The sequence below is a fragment of the Diplotaxodon limnothrissa genome, linkage group LG13, assembly GCF_057381915.1.
Source record: "Diplotaxodon limnothrissa isolate DT_005_m linkage group LG13, D_limnothrissa_male_GT1.1, whole genome shotgun sequence".
In the NCBI taxonomy this organism is placed as follows: Eukaryota; Metazoa; Chordata; class Actinopteri; order Cichliformes; family Cichlidae; genus Diplotaxodon; species Diplotaxodon limnothrissa.
Genome location: NC_140608.1, coordinates 18,006,446 through 18,026,929, shown reverse-complemented (window position 1 = coordinate 18,026,929; position 20,484 = coordinate 18,006,446). Strand labels below are relative to the sequence as shown.

At 41.6% G+C, this 20,484-nt stretch overlaps 3 protein-coding genes across 3 annotated transcripts in view; 1 reads left to right on the top strand and 2 right to left on the bottom strand.

Annotated features, from left to right (window-relative positions):
• Positions 1-362: 362 nt before the first annotated feature.
• On the bottom strand, positions 363-5,933 carry mrps6 (mitochondrial ribosomal protein S6). Its single transcript, XM_085369487.1, has 2 exons — positions 5,492-5,933; positions 363-414 (listed from the first exon to the last, which is right to left on the bottom strand). The coding sequence occupies exon 1, from the start codon at positions 5,828-5,830 to the stop codon at positions 5,498-5,500; it is 333 nt and encodes a 110-aa protein (XP_085225613.1). The 5' UTR covers positions 5,831-5,933; the 3' UTR covers positions 363-414; positions 5,492-5,497.
• Positions 5,934-6,351: 418 nt separating this feature from the next.
• nolc1 (nucleolar and coiled-body phosphoprotein 1) lies at positions 6,352-13,262 on the top strand. The gene is made up of 14 exons (XM_085369416.1): positions 6,352-6,463; positions 6,756-6,811; positions 7,401-7,552; positions 7,663-7,772; positions 7,873-7,987; positions 8,076-8,203; positions 8,327-8,444; positions 8,842-8,973; positions 9,059-9,148; positions 9,243-9,497; positions 9,621-10,781; positions 12,366-12,493; positions 12,567-12,650; positions 12,763-13,262. Exons 1-14 carry the CDS (start codon positions 6,353-6,355, stop codon positions 12,919-12,921), a joined length of 2,799 nt encoding a protein of 932 aa, XP_085225542.1. The 5' UTR covers position 6,352; the 3' UTR covers positions 12,922-13,262.
• Positions 13,263-16,508: 3,246 nt separating this feature from the next.
• The window catches only part of micu1 (mitochondrial calcium uptake 1), a 35,302-nt gene continuing 31,326 nt past the window's right edge, over positions 16,509-20,484 (bottom strand). The window contains exons 11-12 of the mRNA XM_085368793.1: positions 17,545-17,634; positions 16,509-17,348 (exon numbers count right to left, since the gene is read on the bottom strand). Coding sequence (XP_085224919.1) covers positions 17,188-17,348; positions 17,545-17,634 — 251 coding nt within the window. The 3' untranslated portion in view covers positions 16,509-17,187. The remainder of the gene's footprint in view (positions 17,349-17,544; positions 17,635-20,484) is intronic.

Below are 20,484 nucleotides of genomic sequence, written 5' to 3'. Positions count from 1 at the left end.
CTGGTTAATTCAATGTTGTCTTACACAAAATAAATACCATGATTGTGTACTTATACTTTAATTGAGATTTAGGCAACAAATACTGCTCAAAGAACCAAGAAAGTCCAGAGAGAAAACTGAAGCAACAACAAGCGGCTTTTTCCCCAGAGACAGTTGATCAAGTTTTAATGGCTTAAAAAAACCCTGCATAAACCACACCTACAATAAAAGAACTGAAACTTCCATCACATGACTAACCATCATGTGAAGCAGTGTCTCAAATGCTTGACAAAAAAGGAAAAGTGCAAAATGGATAGAAAAAAGTATTTTATTATCACATATGATATTACATCCAAGTCGATGCATGCAGCTAATGAAATAGGTGAAAGAAGGAAGTGTCACATGAGTCATCTTCTGCATGTGATCTGTTGGAACCTGCGAAAGACAGAACAAACATTATGTAGGGCTAAACGTTACAGCAGAGTCAGCATGAACCTGAGATAACACACTTAAAAATGTGCAGTGAGAGAATACTGAGCATACTAATATCGATGACTGACTTTGTTTGTCTACTGCGTGTAGACGTATTCAGAAATATTGTCACTGATCAATAAAAGCTGCTCATGGAATTCTTTAAGTTTCATGTGATCTTGTATAGATTTCTATTTCTGTGGCTTCTGTTAGTGCAGTTAAAGTTCACTCATGTGAGCCTGCGGTGAAGGTTTTTTTCCATGAGATTTCTGTTTTACTGTCCGTTTCTCAATCAACAAGTCAGTTCGTTTAACATCAGTAGTATTTCATTGAGAAATACTAAGAAATACTTTAGTCTTGAGCTATCAGAAATATTCAGAAGAGAAAAAAGGCAAGTCTTTTGACAGTTGAGCAGCATGCAATATTTGTCAAAAGAACCAAACCTTTTTAAGTGTATTTGCGTGCCACATAAAAGTCAGATTTTAAACTTCTTTTAACAATGTTAAAATCAAAACAATATTAACAAATGCAGTAATTCGTCCATCTGTCCAACCATTTTCTTTCACTTATCCACTTATGTATCTTCTTGGAAGGTGTTCTGACAGTATTGCGTCTCCTGGATGAGGTAGATTTGGTGTGTGTGTTTAAGTGTGGTAGTGTAGCAGTGAGTGTGTGTCTGTAAAAAAGCATGTGATGGCTGCAAAGAAGAAAAGCGAGCTAATCGGGATTCTCTGAACTGAGGTTTGGCCTGTTATTTGATGCGACGTTTCCTGCGGCATAACACAGAAGTTCTGATAGCGTGGACGTAAATAATTAATGTTAATTACTAATGTTAGAATAATTCAGGGGCCAGTCGAACAGCACTGGGTAAGTGGTTCAAGTTTTATTGGCCCAATAAGACTGCTTTATATTTTAAAACATTAATAGAATGTAATTAGTAGACTTGAAATAAGACTTGAAATAAATAGGGTGTAGTACACCCCATCCCCCCCCTTTAGACTCACCCCTGCTTACTGTTGGCATCAGTGTGACAGAAAGGATGGCTGTAGTCAACCTCCATTAGGCTGTCTTATTTAAACATTGTATGAGACTAAGTTAAAAGTTCGGTTGCATAAATATAATTTTATTGTAATTTCTATAGCTTTATTGTAGATGTGTTGCTGTGTTAAGCAAACTGCGGTGGGTGGGAGCAGCTAGAAAGTTCACTTTTCTTCCTGTTTGCACTTGTTGATCAATGGTTTTGATGAAGGACAGTTTTTCCCAGTAAAGGCCTTTGTGGTGATTACACGAACAAGCACTGCTATTTTGAACGTTCGAAACATGTTTTCGTTCACGCCACCTGATTGCACCATCTCTGCAACAGCTCCGCCCCGTGGCTTTTCTGTCTTATTTAAAAAGATATTTTTAATTGTCATTCTTTTTATTCACACATGTGATCCTAGATATGTTTCTAATGCAGGTCTGTTTTTAAATCACAAATGTGGGAGAAACAGCTCTTCTTACATGGATTAAATGAAACATCGGAGAAAATAATTTCTCCTGGGGAAGTTTTTTAATGGAATTATCCAAGTTACAGCCCTAGTCAATATTAACGTGTTGTGACAGGAGCAATTTTTCACCTTTGTTAACTGAAGGGAAGTGCTCACCTTTAATGACAACTAAGAGCTAATCAGCACAGGAAGTGTACTTATTTCTTCCTAAATGTATCAGAGAACCCAAACAATAGTGTCTTTTGTTCTCTACAGTTTAAACAAAAGCACTCTGAAATAAAACAACACCGGCCTCTGATAAGCAACCACTAGGGCTGTTCGATATAACGATATATATCGATGACGATATAAAAACATCTTCATTTTACGCCATTGTTTGTTTCGTGGTGTCGCAAAATAAACTGTTTGCGGCAATATTTTTTCATCGTTCTGATGGTCACTGTAGTGGCTATATTAATTTCTTAAAGTTCTCTCTTTCTCTTATATTTAATATAACCACACTACTGACGGACAAGCGCCTGTTTTTATGCGTTGTCGCTACAACAGCGACAGTAACACCTTCGCGTGTCCGCTTGTTTATGTTCCACATAAACCTTTCACAATAAAGCTCAAGATCCTGTTGAGACTTTTCAAAATAAACCGAATCACGTGAAAGAGCAGATTATTTACGGATGAGAATTACAAAAGAGCCGCCAGGTGCTAAAAAAATAAACCTTAGACTCAAACGTTAGAACAGGCTTTTCCCCGCAGCACGCCGTGTAATAAATACTAAGAAAACAGCGGCTGTTACAACTTCTCTCTAAAAATGTATCGTTTCATGCATCGGTTAAAACACTCGACTCCGGGTAAAGGACGCGCAGCTGGAAACACTTCGCAAGTCGAGCTGCCCGAGATTCACAGAATTTACAGAAAATGTTACATTTTTGTGATTTACATCGTTATCGGACGATAGAATTCTTATATCGGGATATGAGATTCTGGTCATATCGCACAGCCCTAGCAACCACCACTGTCGATCAACACAAATACTGATGCATAGTATTGTGGTTATATTAGAGCACCACAACGACTGTATTAAAAGGTCAGTTCAGACTTAACAGTAAAATCCCCTACTCCCAGTTCCTGTTGATTATAGCATTTTAACTAATAGTTTAATTAATCACTTCATGGCGAAAGAATACAGACACTTATTAGTAGAGGCTGAAAGATTTATCAGTCAACTGTAATTATCAGGCATTATTGTCCTATCACACATATTTCTGTTGGAATATATGTAGTGAAGCTATTATAATATCATTGTGTATGCGTACACGTCTAGTTAAATCCATTTCAGACAAACAGATGGAGGGAGGAGAAGGGGGGGTGCTTATCTGTTTTCAAGAGGCACGAGGGAGCTCAATATTTTTACTTTAATGGTTTTGTGGAAAGAATCAATCATTTAAATCCTGATTAAATTGCTTCAACAATGACACCTGCAGGCAAGGCGAGAGATGACAGGGCTGTATCTGTAGGTAGGGGGTAGATGAGGAGGACAGTACAAACTCAGGGTAGGACCTCTTATTAGAGCTTAATACACATCTATGTTTGTCTGGAGGATCTCATGTGGATCTGCTGTTGTTGCAGACATGCAAAATGATCCTCCCTTACAAATCAGCAAGCAAACAAAGTAAATACAGACACTGTGTTTGTGCAAACTAATCTTATATGAACCAAATGTATGAACTTGTAGTAAAGTAATACACTCACATATTACAGGGATGGTGACTAATGAACTGATCATTTATTTAGAGGATTATCTTTGTGTTTGGCTACTTCATGTGTGATGGTCATGTCCACAAACACACAACTGAAATACTTTTGTAATATTCATTCACATTTTTACACTCCTGCCTCATTTTCACAATAAGTTAGTTTGCAGTCACTAAAGCTATAAAGCAAACAACTGGTTTAATGAATTTGGTTAATTTGTTTTAATACATTATCACACTATATCATATTCCTTTCTGGTATGAGCAAGCGAGGAGGCTGAGGGTGGAGCTGGTTTAGGTACAGAGTTTACAACCAAATGGACTTAACCATCTGTTGTAACCACATGGGGGAGTTTGTTTTTTCTAATTATTGTCCCTGTGCAGCAATGATGCACAGAAAAGAAGGTCAGACACCAACTAGGGAGAATCAGAGGGACAAACGGAACAATACTGTCATCCCTTATGTAGCAGGTTTATCAGAGAAACTCAGGAGTCTTCTCCAAGCACGAGATCCCAGTGCACTTCAGACCCAGCCACGCACTCAGACAAAAACTGGTTCATCTCAAAGACAAAACTACCAAACAGAAACTTAACAACGTGGTGTATGCTGTACAGTGCAGCGAGGAATGCTTTGGACAGAGAAGACAGATGGTTTGAAAGAGGAGTGAAAGAAGCCATCTATGTCCACTGTGAACATGAGCAGGGCTTACAAAACTAACTGTCTGCCATCTATAATCCAGTTTTGAGGTTGGTATGTCTGTGAAGGTTCTCAGTCATCCAGGTTATCGTAGTCTAAGGAGCTTGGATAGAACAGCGTCTGGACTTCTTAAAGTTGCTTGAAAACGTTTCACCTCTCATTCAAGAAGCTTTTTCACTTCTAATGTCAAATGGTGGAAAGTCCCATATTTAAGTCCTATGGGAGTGTCCCCCTAAGAGTGACATGGATCCCCTAATGTCCACTGTGAACGACCCTCTTTGAACAGAGCCCATGGCTTACAACACCAACTGTCTGCCATCCAGTTTTGAGATCCCTTTCCAGACGCCTTAAAGCCCACTCACATCCTGGGCCTTTTGACCTCAGAAAATCACATGATAGGGTGAAGCCTTGGCTGATTGTTACCTACACCCGTTTTCACACCTTGGCTCATGCGATTAGGTAGAGGATCATTAGGGGGTCCATGACACTCTTGGGGACACTCCCATAGGGCTTAAAATCCAAGACTCTCCACCAATTGCACTTAGAACTGAAGAAGCTTCTCAGATGAAGGGCGAAACATCTTCAAGAAAACTTAAAGAAGTCCAGACGGATGACTGAGAACCTTCACAGACACATTGTCTGTTTTTTTTTCTTTTCTTATGTGTTTAAAATGCTTTAAATCAGTTACTAGAGGTTGTATTCGGTTGCTTGTTCCCTGATATCCAAGATCACAGAAGTGACTTTCCCCCGCAAATAAACAGCGGTATTCCTTTCTGTCTGGGCTATTTAAAGGTCGAATTAATCATCAGTGCTAAAACACTTTATTACATGCATGAGGTTTGTTCTCATCCACTGTGTGTGTGTGTGTGTGTAAGCGATTTTCTTCAATAAACCGCTGATAAGTTTTCACTACTGTAACTACTCAACTGTGCTTCTGATTGCCATTTCTCTAATGGAGTTAAGTGGCTGATAAAGCAGAGTATTTCATATTTTACTACAGCCCAAAAATACACGCATGTAACAGACAGCTGTGGTGATAAAACAGCACTTTGTTTCACTCTGAGCACCAGTGATTTTAAACACCACCGCCATTCATTAAGCCTTACATTTAATCACTTCTGGGGTCCGCAGCAGTTACTGTTGGGGACCTGGGCGTCTTTCTTCAGCACAGTGGGCCTCACAACGTCCACATCACGGTGCAGGTGATCCAGTACGCCAGCGAGCATGCTGGGAGCTGCGTAGAAATCCACCAGAAAGTAAGTCCCTCGGCTGTGCCTCTGGTTGTGTTTGGTCATTCTGTAGGGCAGCTGTCTTTCTCCCAAGTTCTCCAGGTCTCTCACCAAGGCGCCCCGCTCCATTAACGTCTCCACCGTCCTTCGCAGAGCTGCCGCCGTCTCCGGCCGCTGCATCTGTTTCAGGATCAGGGCCAGCTCGTACCGAGGCATGGCTGCAGCTTAGTAATACCCGACTCACACGTTTAATTCAGCTAGAACTGGGCTGTCATTGCCACACTGCTCAGTTGAAAGGCGACATGTTATGACACGAGGGGCAGACACGAAAGGTCTTTAGTGATGACGCATAAAGCGTGCGCCTTCGTGGGCAACAAAGCCTACTAAATATAAAAAATAGGAGTCATTTATTTTTTTTAAATATGGCGTTAAATCTATAAATAAGTGTATTTCAATAATAAAAAAATTGCGTCTTATTTAGCATACCCACATATTTTACTCGTATTGTTTTAGGAAATTAGTCACGTGAGAGCAACCCGAAATATTTGTAAAGTTTTCTAAAGGATTTTTAAAATCACAATTAGTCAGTGGAATTGTGTTTTATTTAGTTTTCTGACATTTGGAAATCTCTAGAAACTGGTATTTATTTTTTTACTGAAGCGTGGATACGTCGACACCAAGCGTCTGCTCACAAGTGCCTGATTCCGTCACTTCCTTTTCCAGAAGAACGTGTTGAAGATGGCGGCGGAGAAGTCGGTACCGAGTGATCTTTTCAAATGCGTGTACTCGTTTCTGGTGGAGAACAAGTTCACCAAAGCGGCTCAGGAGTTCTTGAAAAAGACTAAAGTGGTGAGTAGCCTACGCTGTGTGGCGGTGTTTGACGGACACGTCCTGTCGTCGGGTATTAGACGTTAGGTCCAGGCGGCACGAGGGGTAAATACGTGCAGGTTACCGAGCCGGTGAAGTTAGCACGTGTATCAGCTGCAACCTGCCTTTGGGCTAATTAACGGTCTCAGTGCGTTAAAGTGTAAATACTGCAGCGTGTTTATACTTTTTAAATTATGATTTGTGGAGTTTTAGTCACAAATTCAAAGTGCTGCAAGGGAATTATTAACTTACTACTTCACGTGTTTCTCTACAGGCTCCGCAAGATCAGAATGAGGAGAGACTCGTCAATATCTACAACTTCTGGGTGAAGTGAGTTGCTTATTAATATTTATTTATTTTTATCCGAGAGGGGTTTTTCAAATAAAAATATGAAACGCATGACCAAGCTGACTTTCTGTGTCGATAAGTATGTTCCTTTAAAAATGTATTGGTACAATAGAAATTCCACTGCTGCTCTCCTAGTGTCCAAGGGTCTGTTGAGTTGAAGATTATCAGAGAAAAATCTAATACAATATAAACACAACCCTTTTGTTGTTTTACAAATTTGAAGCGCTTTTTGTTTAGACAAATGGGAAATGAAATGGTTCTTATATAGCACTGTACTACTCTACTTGAATGTTCAAAGCATTTTATTCAACATGCCAAAGAATAGTTTACCATGCAGAGTGGAGGGATTCAACCAGTCTCTCACTAACTCAGTGTTCAGTTTTTTGCCCAAGGACACTTTGGTATGCAGGCTAACGACTAAAGCATTATTATTTGCGTATCTTTCTACTCTGGGAAAGGGAGTGCCTTTTATCCCGTTGAAGTTTTCTTTTTAACATTAATATAGAGTGGTGTTGCATACTGTGTATTAATATAATTATGGGCTGTATCATTGAAACTCTATTTTAAATAGATCTCCCGAAGCCAAAAAACGAAAGGTGCCTCCGAACTGGACGGGACCGTCAGCCAAGAAGGCAAAACCCAGCACTGAGAGCTCCAGCAGTGAAGAGTCAAGCAGTGAGGATGAAGAGGCTGGCGCAAAACAAACTAAAGTAGCTCCTGCAGGTATAACCTTCATATTTGATATGGATAACTGAAAGGGTTGGCTGAATTCTGCTAGTAATGTGCATTCTGAAACGCTGTGATATTACATTTTTCCTCATTCTACATTTTAGCAGCCAAAAAGGGGCCTGCTAAAGCAGCAGCTACTAAAGCTGCATCCAGCAGCAGTGAAGACTCTAGTGACTCTGAGGAGGACAAAGCTCCTGCAAAGCCTGCTGCAAAGGTAGAAGGAAGCATCAGAATCAGACATTCTCATGATAGCCTGTTATTGCTACATTACCTTGCCCGTTATCCTTTTATTAAAATGTAGTGTCTGTTTGTAGGCACCTGTGAAACAACCTCCTGCTGCTGCAGGTAGCACAAGGAAAAAGGATAGCAGCTCCAGCAGTGAAGAGTCTGACTCTGAGGAAGAACAAACCGCCAAAGCTCCTGCACAAAGTAAGTCTATATTGAGTAATTTGTTTAAGTTAAGATTGGGGAAAAATCTTGGGTTATTTAATTTACTGTATGCGTTTCTGAATAACAGAACCCAAGGCTGGTGCAGTCACAACACCCAAAGCAGCTGTTGCTGCCAAAGGTGCAGCTCAAAAGAAGAAGGAGAGCAGCAGCAGCGAAGACAGCTCCTCAGATTCTGAAGATGAGAAGCCAGCCAAGGTACACAAGGCCTTCTTTATGTTGTTATGTGTTGTTGATTGTCTCACACTCAGCCAAGTGTGGTGTGTAGCGGATAAATGCATGCAGCAGATATTAACAGCATATTTCCATGTGTTCTGTCAGGCTCCAGTCAAACCAGCTCCAGTCAAACCAGCCCCAGTAAATAAAGCTGGTGCTGAGTCAAGTAGTGAAGACTCTTCATCAGAGGATGAGGCTCCTCCCAGCAAAAAACCCAAAGCAGGTGTGTTTTCATGCTTTCTTACAACTATACAAGCTACACAGTAACAAAAGTCTGGTTTGGAAAGATGTGAGGCACACTTGCATCAGCGGCAAACCTGAGAAGTGAATCCCAATCAAGTCTTTTTAGCCTATTACTGATGTGCGTAAGTTCGACAGCTATATGAAAAAATAAGTGAGATTGAGTTCACATTAATTACAACAGTCCAGTTTTGTCCATATCATGATCATAACACCAGTCTGCTCTGACTGAATTATACCCAGAGCTGTTCACTTGGTCATCTCTGGAATGATCTGTGATTATCAGAATCAGATTACTTTATTGATCCCTAAGGGAAATTATTTATTAAAATATGTTTGTATTTGTTTTTGATGCTGACGATCTACATTTGTCTTTCTAGGAGCATACAGTGCTGTACCACCTCCTGCTTCAATCCACAAAGCTCCTGCTGCACCAGTAGCAAGCAAGGCCAAGGACAGCGACTCTTCAGACAGCAGTGATGACAGCAGTGATGACGACAAAAAGGTGGCAGGTAAGTGGGTTCCTTTTTATTTTTTCCCCACCTTGACTTCTTGGTGTTTATTGTTAAATGTCTAACAGCATTTTAACTTGCACAGCAAAACCAGCCCCCGTAAAGTCACCTGCAGCCAAACCTGGAGCGTCCAAACCTGCTGCAAAGAAGCAGGAGTCCAGCTCAGAGAGCTCTGGTATGGATCACAAACGTCACTCGCCCATTTCCCATCTTAAAATGATGATCAGTTTGTGACAGTGAATGTTTGTAAATGTCTCTCATCTTTCTAGATTCCAGCTCAGAAGAGGAGACGGCCAAGAAGCCTGCAGGTAAAGGAGCCCCAGTCAAAACTTCTCCAGCTAAAGAGGTGAAGAAACCTGCAACAAAGGTGACTCCTGCTAAAGCGGCTCCAGCTAAGTCCGCTAAAGATGAATCCTCCGAGGAGGACTCCAGTTCAGAGGAGGAGGAGGCAGCAAAGAAACCCCCAACCAAAGCTGCACCTGCCAAGACTACGCCAGCTCAGAAAGACGAGTCCTCGAGCTCAGGTAGGAGATGCACATTTTGGGTATTTGAGCTTCAGAAGTTGTTAAATATGACCTAATATAATTTCTGTTATTAACCCTATATTGTTTGCAAACCTTCATGACAACATTGATCTTGCTTTCCAGATTCAGATAGCAGCTCTGAAGATGAGGCCCCAGCAAAGCCTCCCACAAAAACCGCAACCCCATCCGCAGCTTCTGGAGCTTCTAAACCCCAAGCCAAGGCAGCAGAGACCAGCTCTGACTCGGAGGACTCCTCTGAGGATGAGGAAGAGCCAGTGAAAGCCAAGCCTGCTAAAACGGCTACGCCTGCAGCAAAGCCCCCTGCAGCAAAGCCCCCTGCAGCAAAGCCCCCTGCAGCAAAGCCCCCTGCAGCAAAGCCCCCTGCAGCAGCAGAGAGCAGTTCAGAGTCTGACTCTTCGTCTGAAGATGAAGAAGAGCCTGCTAAGACTAAACCAGCAGCAGCTAAGCCAGCTTCAAAGAGTTCCACCCCTGCAGCTAAGCCTGCTGCTGCAGCAGAAAGCAGCTCTGACTCCGACTCCTCATCAGAAGATGAAGAACCGGCCAAGGCCAAGCCAACAGCAGCTAAGCCTGCAACACCAGCTTCAAAGAAGGCTACTCCGGTAGCAAAGGCTACTCCTGCAGCAGAGAGCAGCTCCGACTCCTCCTCTGAAGATGAAGAGCAGCCAGCCAAGGCTAAACCTGCAGCAGCTAAAGCTGCTACTTCAGCCTCAAAGCATGCTAAACCTGCAGGAAAGGCCGCTAAACCTGCAGGAAAGCCTGCCCCGAAAGAGAGTAGCTCAGAGTCCTCTTCTGAGGATGATGAAGAGCCAGCTAAGACCAAGCCAGCAGCAGCTAAGCCTGCTACGCCCGCTTCAAAGCCTGCTACTCCTGCAGCTAAGACTGCTGCTGCAGAAGAAAGCAGCTCTGACAGCTCAGACTCAGAGGATGAGGCAGCTAAGAAACAAGCTCCAGTTGCTTCCAAGAAGCCCGCCCCTGCAGCTGAGAGAACAACAAAGGCAGCGCCTGCAGTCAAAAAGGCAAAAAAAGCAGAGGAGAGCAGCTCTGATTCCTCAGATAGCTCTGATTCAGAGACGGAGACCCCCGTGACTAAGTCTACAGTTGCCAACGGCAAGGCAGCAACTCCCAAGACGGCAGCAGCATCAGCGAAGGTTGCAGCAAAGCCAGCAGAGTCATCATCCAGCGACAGCAGCTCTGAGGAGAGTTCATCAGATGAGGCTAAAGTGCCACGTAAAGCAGCCACTGCACCCAACACCCCAAAAAACAGTAAGTCTCAAACATCTGGTCATTAAATGGGGAAAAAAAAAACTATCACTTAACTGTCGGTCCTTAAGTGTTTAATATTTATAGAAGTGTAGTGTTTACTAGAGCAGGGCGATATGGCCAAAAATATTTATCACGATATATATTTGAAAATTTGCGATAACGATATAACTGACGATATAATGGATGCGAGACAAAATACAACTCCACAACATTACTAGCGCAAAAAGACAACCTTCCATTTATTTTCACTTAAACAAGAAGCTGGTTTTTATGTACATTAAAGCTTTATAAAAATGTAACAGTGCAAATGCAAATTCCTTGCTGAAAGTTTAACCAAAAGGCATTTCCAGTACAAATGGGCTGACATATCCTGAGCATAACCATGTATAATATCCACTGAAGTTAAAAAGAGGTGCTTTGCAACATTAAACTGCAGTGTGCAGTACGTATGTTTCGGACCATAAGGTGCACGGGATTATAAGGCACATTAAGCGAAACAAAGCAGTCAGATAAATCAAACTTTATTAAACTCATTCTTCTTGCTTCCTCCACTTCTGTACCATTGATTCATTAATGTTGAATTCTCTGGCAGCTGCTCTATTCCCATGTTGTTGCAGTATATTAATGACTAACCTTGTATTGTGGAAGGATTATCTCAGTTGTTCTCCTGACTGAAGTTTGGTCCGTTTACAGCATCCTGCCATGCGATTGCATTTGTCTCTAACCATGAAGAACCTTCACGTTAACTTTTATAAGTGGAAAAAAGTTAGCGTTCATCCTCCAGCTTCACTGTTTATGTTATGCTAACATAGCTGTGTCGCTAGCGATCACGTAGCACATCATTATATACCAGCTAGCCCAACTTCAGTAACCCTACAAACGTCACTGCTGTTTAGTTTCCTGTCTTCATTTATGTTGGAAGTGATAGCAGAGCTGTACGTTTGATTTTTTTTTTTCAGAAATCTCTCAGTCAGAACATGCAATATCATGCTTAGGTAACTAGCGAGACTAGCGAGCTAACTTCCGCTAGCTTCCTGCTAACTTCTAACTCTGTTAAATGTAATAACTTTTGTTTTCATGGATGCCTGGAAGTTAAACTTTATAGTTACACCTGGTAAAGCAGCAATGCTGATCGTTTTATTAAAGATGAAAGAATTTAGACAGGTTTTAACTCTCAGTGATGCTGCAGTGTTGTTTGACCTGAAGCATACGGAGTTTAGGACCCAGATTACTCCCAGATTTAAGAGCATCTTAGTCCGACAAATACGACAATAACAACGGCCGCTTGCATGTTCTGCAAAAAAATGTGCTTTGTTGTGTATCTGACGGACAAACACCAAACCAGTTCCACATCACTGAAGTTGCACCATTTTTACAAACCAATTCTGGTTCATCTGTTTCACTCAACAATCGGCCATGTGCGTATGAAAACAAAGGCACTGCGCATGCGCGTTTTACTCCCATTCTATCGCGATATTTCATTTTCCTATCATTGCCTAACATTATACCGGTATTACCGTGAACGGTATAATATGGCCCAGCCCTAGTGTTTACTAAGTATGAGCCCCTTTTCATCTGATACAGGTACTAATGGAAAAAGAAAAAAGGATGAAGAATCATCAGAAAGCGAAGAGGAAGAAACGGATTTAAAAACACCAAAAAATAAGAAGGCCACAACCACACCACAGACTTTCCCTAAAGCCAATAAGAAGGTAAGACCTGCACAAAGCTAGAATTGAATTAAAGTGAACTGAAATAAGCTGACTGAAACATTTTGTTTTCCAGTCTACCAACGTACCCTTCCGTAGAATAAAAGACGACGAAGTAAATGTGGACCCGCGCCTTGCAGACAATTCGTTTGATGCAAAGGTGAATTATTTAATCATAATAATCATTTTTACAGGATTACTGAGCATTATAGTTGTTGAGGTGGCAGATAAACAATATTTTTTTTTTCTCTCTTTATAATGTTCTATTTCAGATGGGAGCCAATGGAGACTGGGGCCAGAAAGCTAACGATGTGCTCAAGTTCACAAAAGGTAAATCATTCCGCCACGAAAAGACAAAGAAGAAAAGAGGAAGCTACCGTGGGGGAGCCATCTCCACTTCAGTCAACTCCATTAAGTTTGACAGCGACTGAGAAAGTCCACAACCTCCCATTTCAACTGTACTGTACCGGACAGATCAGGAATACAAGTTGTCTGCTCAAACCACCCTCCTGTAAACAGTCTCTCCAGCAGTAGCAGCAGCACACTAACAGATGGTCCATCACACTGAACTGGCCCTTTGATTCGACTTTGCTTTAGTCTGTAATGGAGTTTACATTTAGCAGAGCTGTGGCAGCAGGGAAATGTGCTCCCAACTGTGACATCACTTATAGCCACTAGGTGGCTGCAGCCACTGGCTAATGGAGAAAATGTTTGGCTCTTTCTGCTTGTTTTCACAACCTCCTTTCTTCTTAAATGGTGAATGTTTGTAACATTAAGCAATCTTCTTGTCTAGGTATGATCGAAATTAATCCATCTATACATGTTCTTCATTTTCAAATTTGTTTTTTGTTTAATAGACTACATGGATTCTTGATGTTTGTCCCTTTTTCTTTTCTTCTTTCTTCTTTGTCCACATTTAAATGTGAAGAGGTTTGGGGCTTTTTCTTAACATCACAAGAAAACCTATCAAGTAGAAATTTTATACTGTATTTATTATGTTTTATTCCACTTCAATCTTTAAGGGCCTCTCAAGGTCTTTTCTCTGTTCAAGGATTTTTTTTCTTTGGATCCGTTCCCTTTGTTAGGAAGTCCTTTCAGTCCCTCCCTGTACTGTTCAGTGGTATTAAGTATGTAATTCGAACATAGCCATGCTCGTTTCAGTTATTTGATTATCATATGAGATCCTGTGTACCGCTGTCATTTTTTTTTTTTCTTTTACACCTCAAATCTGTAAATAAAGACTAAACAATATACTGGTGATGATTTCATGGACAGTTCACTCACTGTTTGCTCAGATGACAGTTTTACATGTGCACAATTGGAGAGGAACTCCAATTTTTAGTATCTGCACATACCAAGTTGTTGCGTGTGTGCTGATATTGTTGTTGGCAAATTAACGGTCTAGAAAGTACATATTTTTAAACTTTGTTAACCCTTTAAACCCTGAACTGTGGAATAACAGCCAGAAAAAAATATTTTCTTTTTAAATTGAGTGCTTATTAAACCTTAATGAAATAAATTAATTTGCATGTGTTTACATTTGTATCATATTTGCTACATCAGGCTTTATTTTTTGCAACTTATTCTTTAGAAATCTACTTTGCAATTGCCACTAGGTGGCAGTGGAGTAGCACTGCCCTCAGCATGACGTTTAGTCAACGTATGTAAACTGTCACCCGATTCTTCGGGGCAGTTTGTGTCCAGACAGCTCATTTCCTGTTTGTTTTTTTCATCTGTTGAACACAGATGCATAAGTCTGTCATCTCAAATGAACTGAGGCCTGTTAGATCAGCATGTGCGGCTAAAGGGATATTCCAGCAATTTAGCACCACTCTGAAAACAGAGATAAAGACTCAGTTCTACACACCATGTACTGTCCATGCTTAGATTTCAGGTTTTATACCAGATGATCAGGGATTTTTTTTCTCAATTAAAAAAAACAACCAGTGGAGATGTTGGGGTTTTTTTTTTTTGTGTTTATTTTTCTTTTCTTTCTTTTTTAAGCACTTATCTAGATTGTAGGCAAGGGTGGGGACAAGCCTATCCCAGCTGTCATAAAGTGAAAAGGTGCGCTACACCCAGGACAGGTCACCAGTGTCACAGTGCTTTGGGAGGAAACCAGAACAGGCACAAACTCCACACAGAGAAGCTTGAAACTACCAGGTTTCAACCAGAAAATTCCTTGCTGTGAGGCTAACCACTGCTCCACTACACCACCTAAATTTTCCCTGATAGGGTAGCATAAATAAGTTCAGTATTACTGTACTTCATCTGGGTTGGTATGCATGAAAAATTCTCAACTGAAATGTTTATCAATATATTGTTACAATGTAATCACATTTTCCTGTTAAAGAAACTCAGACATGACCTCACCTGCACACAAGCAGGTTTCCCTCTGGGACATTAAACTATACATTTATCTGTATTTTACAGTGAACTTTACATGAACAGCTGGGTGGCCGTGGCAGTAAAAACTTGTTCTTGACAGCAGTGGCTGTAAAAAATGTCTGGTTTGTATCAGAAAATGACTGAATATTTAATCTTTCCCCGTAAAACTCTACAAACAGCCTTTGGTGAAAAGTGGATTCATCGCAGTGGATTGGATTGGCAGATATTACTGTAGTCAGTGACTGTTTAAATTATTTTTACATTTTATCCTCTTAACTCCTTATGCTCAAGTGGGAAAAGTGATTGCGAGACTAAATAATTTGCAGCCGACTAGCTGATCTCTTATTCTTATTGCAGAGTATATTTTTTCATTAACTCATAATAATATCTGGCAGATAGGAAACCGCATATGACCAAATAAATAATATACTCTCTGGTTTCAGTGCAAAAAGCTTCAGGCTTAGACTGAATGAACAGCGCACACCCCGTGCATAAAGCTCATATGTACGCACAAGGAGGAAATACTACATGAACTCAATGCACAAAAAGAGCTGTTGACTTATGATTGAGGTCTGTAGTCACTCCAAATATAGCCTCCTTTGCAAGCCTGGCAACTGCTAACCACTGAGCAATGCTCCAGCGCTCATCAAGCAGAGAAATCTGACAGAGCGTGCTTGCTCGAGGTTTTACATGGATGAACTGTTGAGAAGTGGTTACTGTAGAACGGTTACTGGGCAGTTTTTGAGCACGGATGTAGCTGCTGTTGCACTTGGAGGCTCTGTGCAGCAGCAGTGGGTCAGGAGGTCCTTCAGGGAGTTTTAGAAAGTAAAAGGAAATAGTGTTTTGCTTTGCAGGTTTTAAAGCTCATCATTTGTTGATTTGGGATAAGTGCTTTGAAATTGAATAATTAGGAAAAGGCAGGCTGGCCACAGCTTTTAAAATGTCTTATTTAGAATTTCAACATTTCTTCGGACTGTTGGGCAAACATGATCTTCAGCTGTATGGGGAAGGAATTACCACAGGCCTTCTTATGGGGAAGGAAGTGCTGCAGAGCAAAACAGCACAGAAGACAGAATCTGTACATTTCTTTTTGGGTCTACTTTGCAAGCCCAGCAAATCAATAAATAATTTGATTAAATGAAAAAAAAAAAAAGTTTCACAAAGCTGGATATGAGACTCTCCTAGTTAATGTTAAAAGCTGGCATAATGGAGATGCATGACTTTCACTGGACAGCCATTCTATGATTAAAGCAGAATGTAAGTGATGCAATGTTAAAAGAAAAATAATTTTCCACTTCTGAGCTATTGAAATGCCAGACAGAAACTCTGAAAAGACCATTGGTGAGGAATACTGATGAGAGGTCCACGTACCTGATCTCCTGCCTAGCAATCACTCCCGAGCACCACTTCCGTCTGTCAGTCGTATTACGTGCGGCAGAGCGAGCCAGCTCGTTCGGGTAAATTGCAGCAGTGTGTGTGCACGAAGGGCTGCAGGACAATCTTTTAATGGGCAGCGGAGGCTGAGGACTGCCCATCCTGTCCATTTCAATTAGACAAAAATGCTGACTAAGTCAAGCAGAACTCTGTTATAAAAAATAAAAAGCTTCATCACCATTACATTATTGTAGCATCTTTAATAGAGTTCTTCTTTTAACATCTGTCGTATATAAAGTGTTTCCATGGGGAATAATAATGCTAAGAACACAGGGTAAGACGGCATACTTAATCTTTTATGGGACATTATAGGAATAAAGATGCAGACTGAGTGAAGAGGTGCTAACGACATTACAGACTTCTGCTTTGTCCCACCAAAGAAATATCCAGGCTATGTTAACAGCGTAGAACAGATATACTGCAGCCTTTATAGAGCTGAAGGTCAAACTAGATTGATTCATCTTTTAGTCTTGCCCTTTTGCTGTAAAATGCATTAAATACAGAAGAGCAAAGTGGTGTTTTTAGCATTTGACAAACAGATGCACCGTTCTGCATTCCTTTATAAAACATGAAAAAAAAAAATCAAACATACAAACTTTGTATATTTTCAAACATACAAATACCCATGATGCCTCAGGCAGGCACACTAGAGAAGCCTTTCAGGACACAGTGCACTGCGTCAGGATGCTTCAGCCACAATACTGATAGCTGGAACTACAGCAACATGCGTTAATGATTGATGATGAGCTGCAGTCTTAATTGTCTATTAAACTTCTTAAAACCCGTCCAAGCAAGACTGCCTTTGATGATATTGGTAATGTTGCCCTATACACCTGCTGTCTTCCGCTCTCAATTGCAACTGGTCTCCTGTGACATTATGTCTTCGGTGTGGCAAAATCCCAGGCGGTATCCTGGGCACACTTCCACATGGCACGCACAAGCCGAGTGAAGCCCATGTCTTTGGGTTTCTCCAGCCCACGCATGAGCCGCTGCTTCATGATGGCTATGAACTCCTTATTACTAAGCTCCCCATTCCCTAAGGAAGACAGACAGAGAAGGAGAGAAGGGGGAGAGGGGTGATGGACAGGGGAGCGGGATGATGAAATAATAAAAGGAAGAGTAAGTAAGACGAAGGAGCTGACTTCCATTTATTGATGATTTCTACCTCCGGAGGCTTTGTGTTTCATAAATATTTAGAGCAGAGAGATATGGTGAGACTGTCAGCTACTTACCATCACAATCAAAGAGCGCGAACACCACGTCGCAGACGTGATCCGACAGCTCCACTTTTGCTACGGTGCGTGCCACCTGCTTCATGGTGACTGAGAGACAGAGGGAGGAAAGATACACAGATAAAAAGATTCACTGTGAGAGCAACACAGGCACAGACTCACACATGTCAGCACATCAGCGGTGCAAGTGGAGAACAGTGTGTGCAAATCAGACTGCTCGGATCAACAAAAAGGGTTTCAATTCGCTGGGGAGGCTATCGGATGGACACATGAGAGAAAGAGCGGACCGCTACAGGAAATCCAGCTGGGAATGGAACTGGACTGAGGAAAATATGGAGGATGTAAGTTTAATCAGGATTTACCAATAGTCACAAATGGAGGAGGGCAGGTATGAAAGACGAGTGGGGGTGAACAAATAAAACGTGACAAAAATTTCCCTGCAAATGGTGAGAGAAAAAGATGAGCCAGCACGCCATCAAGAACCTCATTACTGGCCTTCTTTTATATATTCAACAAAGCCATTGTGCAGATCCAGATCACACACCCACACATGAGAAACTGTTCTGAAAGGGTGTGAAATCAGTGGACTTGAGTGCAAGATGAAAGCAAAGGAAAAGAGAGTAACAAAGACATTAAAAAGCTCAGCTGAGACACGAGCTGCTTCGGGCTCGAAGAGGAGAAAAACGGTTTCAGTTCATGGACGGCAGCAGGGAGCAGAGAGTTCGCAGACATGTGTCTGCCAGCTCGCTGTGAACCCACAGCATCCTCCCAAAGCCGCTTTACGCAAAGTCAAAAACACACTGATACACATACGCGGTTTGTTACTGTGCAGAAATGCCACTGAAACCAAATGCCTGAAAAAGCACCTCGGGGTAGACCCTTCGCTCCCTTAACACAGCAGCTGCTTCATAAATGAATCAGAACAAATGGATGCACAGACCGAAAACATATGGAGGTCTATTGATGGACTGAATCACTGCAACAAATGAAGGAAACAGACTCCTCAAACAACTGCCACAGGTCTCATCTGCCGCTTTTGTTCTCACATTAAAAAGATTTTCATTGTCAGCTTCTGACAAATGAATTGAGTAGTAATGAAAGTGCTGAGCCACATAAAGACAGTACGAGTGATTTAATGAATTTAAACTTTGTAATTAGTTTTCACCAGTAAGCACTGAAAATAAATTCTTCAGCACTGAGAACAGCATAACCACAGTGAACTCTGTGGGCGATTTTTAAAGTCTTAATATGTGAGATCTTTCAGGGTTTTTTCCTAACTAAACCCCTTTGTGACGCTTTTTATGTGGATGAGTTAACCAACTTTTCAAAGTGAAGAACTACTACTGTGCGGTGTGCAATACACTGCAGGTGTTCATGGTATAATGGGGGGGGGAAAAAAGGCCAGTTAGTAACTGGAGTTTGGCTCCACTGTAAAAAGTTACACCAATCGCTCTTCAAAAATATTTACCGAAGTTTTATGTCTGTTTGTGCCCCCACTGTCACGGTCCGCAGTGGCTGACCGTGTGGAGAGTGTTTGGAGGACCCAGGTGCGGACACAGATAAGCAGACCAAATTAACTTTAAACAAAAAGCGAGCCTTTATTTGAGGCTGGAGTACATGAACTAAACTAAACGAGAACTGAACAGGGACAACAACTAAACAGGAACCTAAACTGGGAAGAAACTACTAACAGTGAGACTATGAACAAGATTGTGCCAGAACATGAGGGAACTGTGAAATATAAGAATAAGCATCATGAGCCATGACCTGCACAGAGACTTGAAACCTGACATGACATAAGGCGTGGAACACAGACGACGCGACACAGACTGAATGAAACACAGAGACTAAATACACACAAGGGATGATCAAGGGAAGTGGAAACACATGAGGGGGAACAGCTGATACACATGAACTTAATGACAGGACAGGGAAAGTGAAACTACATACACTGACATTAGACGGACTTTCAAAGTAAAACAGGAAACATGGGGATTAGACGCGACCTGAACTGAACATAACCACACAGACAGGACGCATGCCAGGTAGGTGCACAGACAAGGGAGACTGAATACAGGAGGAGATGACATAAACACCTAAGAAACAAAGGACTAAACAGCAACCTTGAAATTAACTAGATGAACTAAACTAGGGCACAAATGAATACCAAAATATATAAAAACTCAAACACTGGGTCACAGACCCAGCCCATGACACCCATTTCTCAATGCAGGAACTCCAGCAACACTTAAGGAAAGAGGAACAACTTTACTGACTGACCAACGGGTTTCGGCTTGTGGATGACCCTGATGAAGGCCACAAGCCGCAGTCAGTAAAGTTTACAAATCCTACCATGTGGATTCATGGATTTTTTTTTTTCACATTCTGTCTCTCACAGTTGAAGTGTACCTCTGGTGCAAATTACTGACCTCTGTCATCATTTTAAGTGGGGGAACTTGCACAATCGGTGGCTGACTAAATACTTTTTTGCCCCACTGTAAATTATAGTTCAGGCTAGTTCGGGTGCCCCTAGAACCAGATGTTCACAGAGGTGCCACAGGGCCAGTGTGCTCCCTGATGCACTGAGCCCATCTAATCTTTTCTCTTTCACACTCTATATCCCTGTGATTTTGTGCCACATCATTATTCCTTTCACATCTTACGTAGTTTATGCTCTTCCTTCTTTCTCCATGCAACTTTGTGCAGGTATCTTTGGAGCAGCAGGTTTCTTTATGAGTGACTGGCCCCACCAGCCGGTTGAGTGTTTACTGTTCTACTGTAAGCTCTTTTCTCTTTGCTCATCCAAGCCAGTGATGGCTGCAGAGCCTCCCCAGGCCTGTTTGTCCCAGAGGTTATCGTCCAGTTTTTTGTATTCAACTGCTGTTGCACACCACCCTGCAGTAACGGACTTATGGAGAAAGAAACCATTTAATGGTGGGT

Coding starts and splice junctions, on each gene's coding strand:
- mrps6 (XM_085369487.1), bottom strand. CDS start 5,830: ATGCCTCGGTACGAGCTGGCCCTGATCCTGAAACAGATGCAGCGGCCG.
- nolc1 (XM_085369416.1), top strand. CDS start 6,353: ATGGCGGCGGAGAAGTCGGTACCGAGTGATCTTTTCAAATGCGTGTAC. Junction 8,204..8,326: donor AAGATGAGAAGCCAGCCAAG/GTACACAAGGCC, acceptor GTGTTCTGTCAG/GCTCCAGTCAAACCAGCTCC. Junction 8,974..9,058: donor TGACGACAAAAAGGTGGCAG/GTAAGTGGGTTC, acceptor TAACTTGCACAG/CAAAACCAGCCCCCGTAAAG.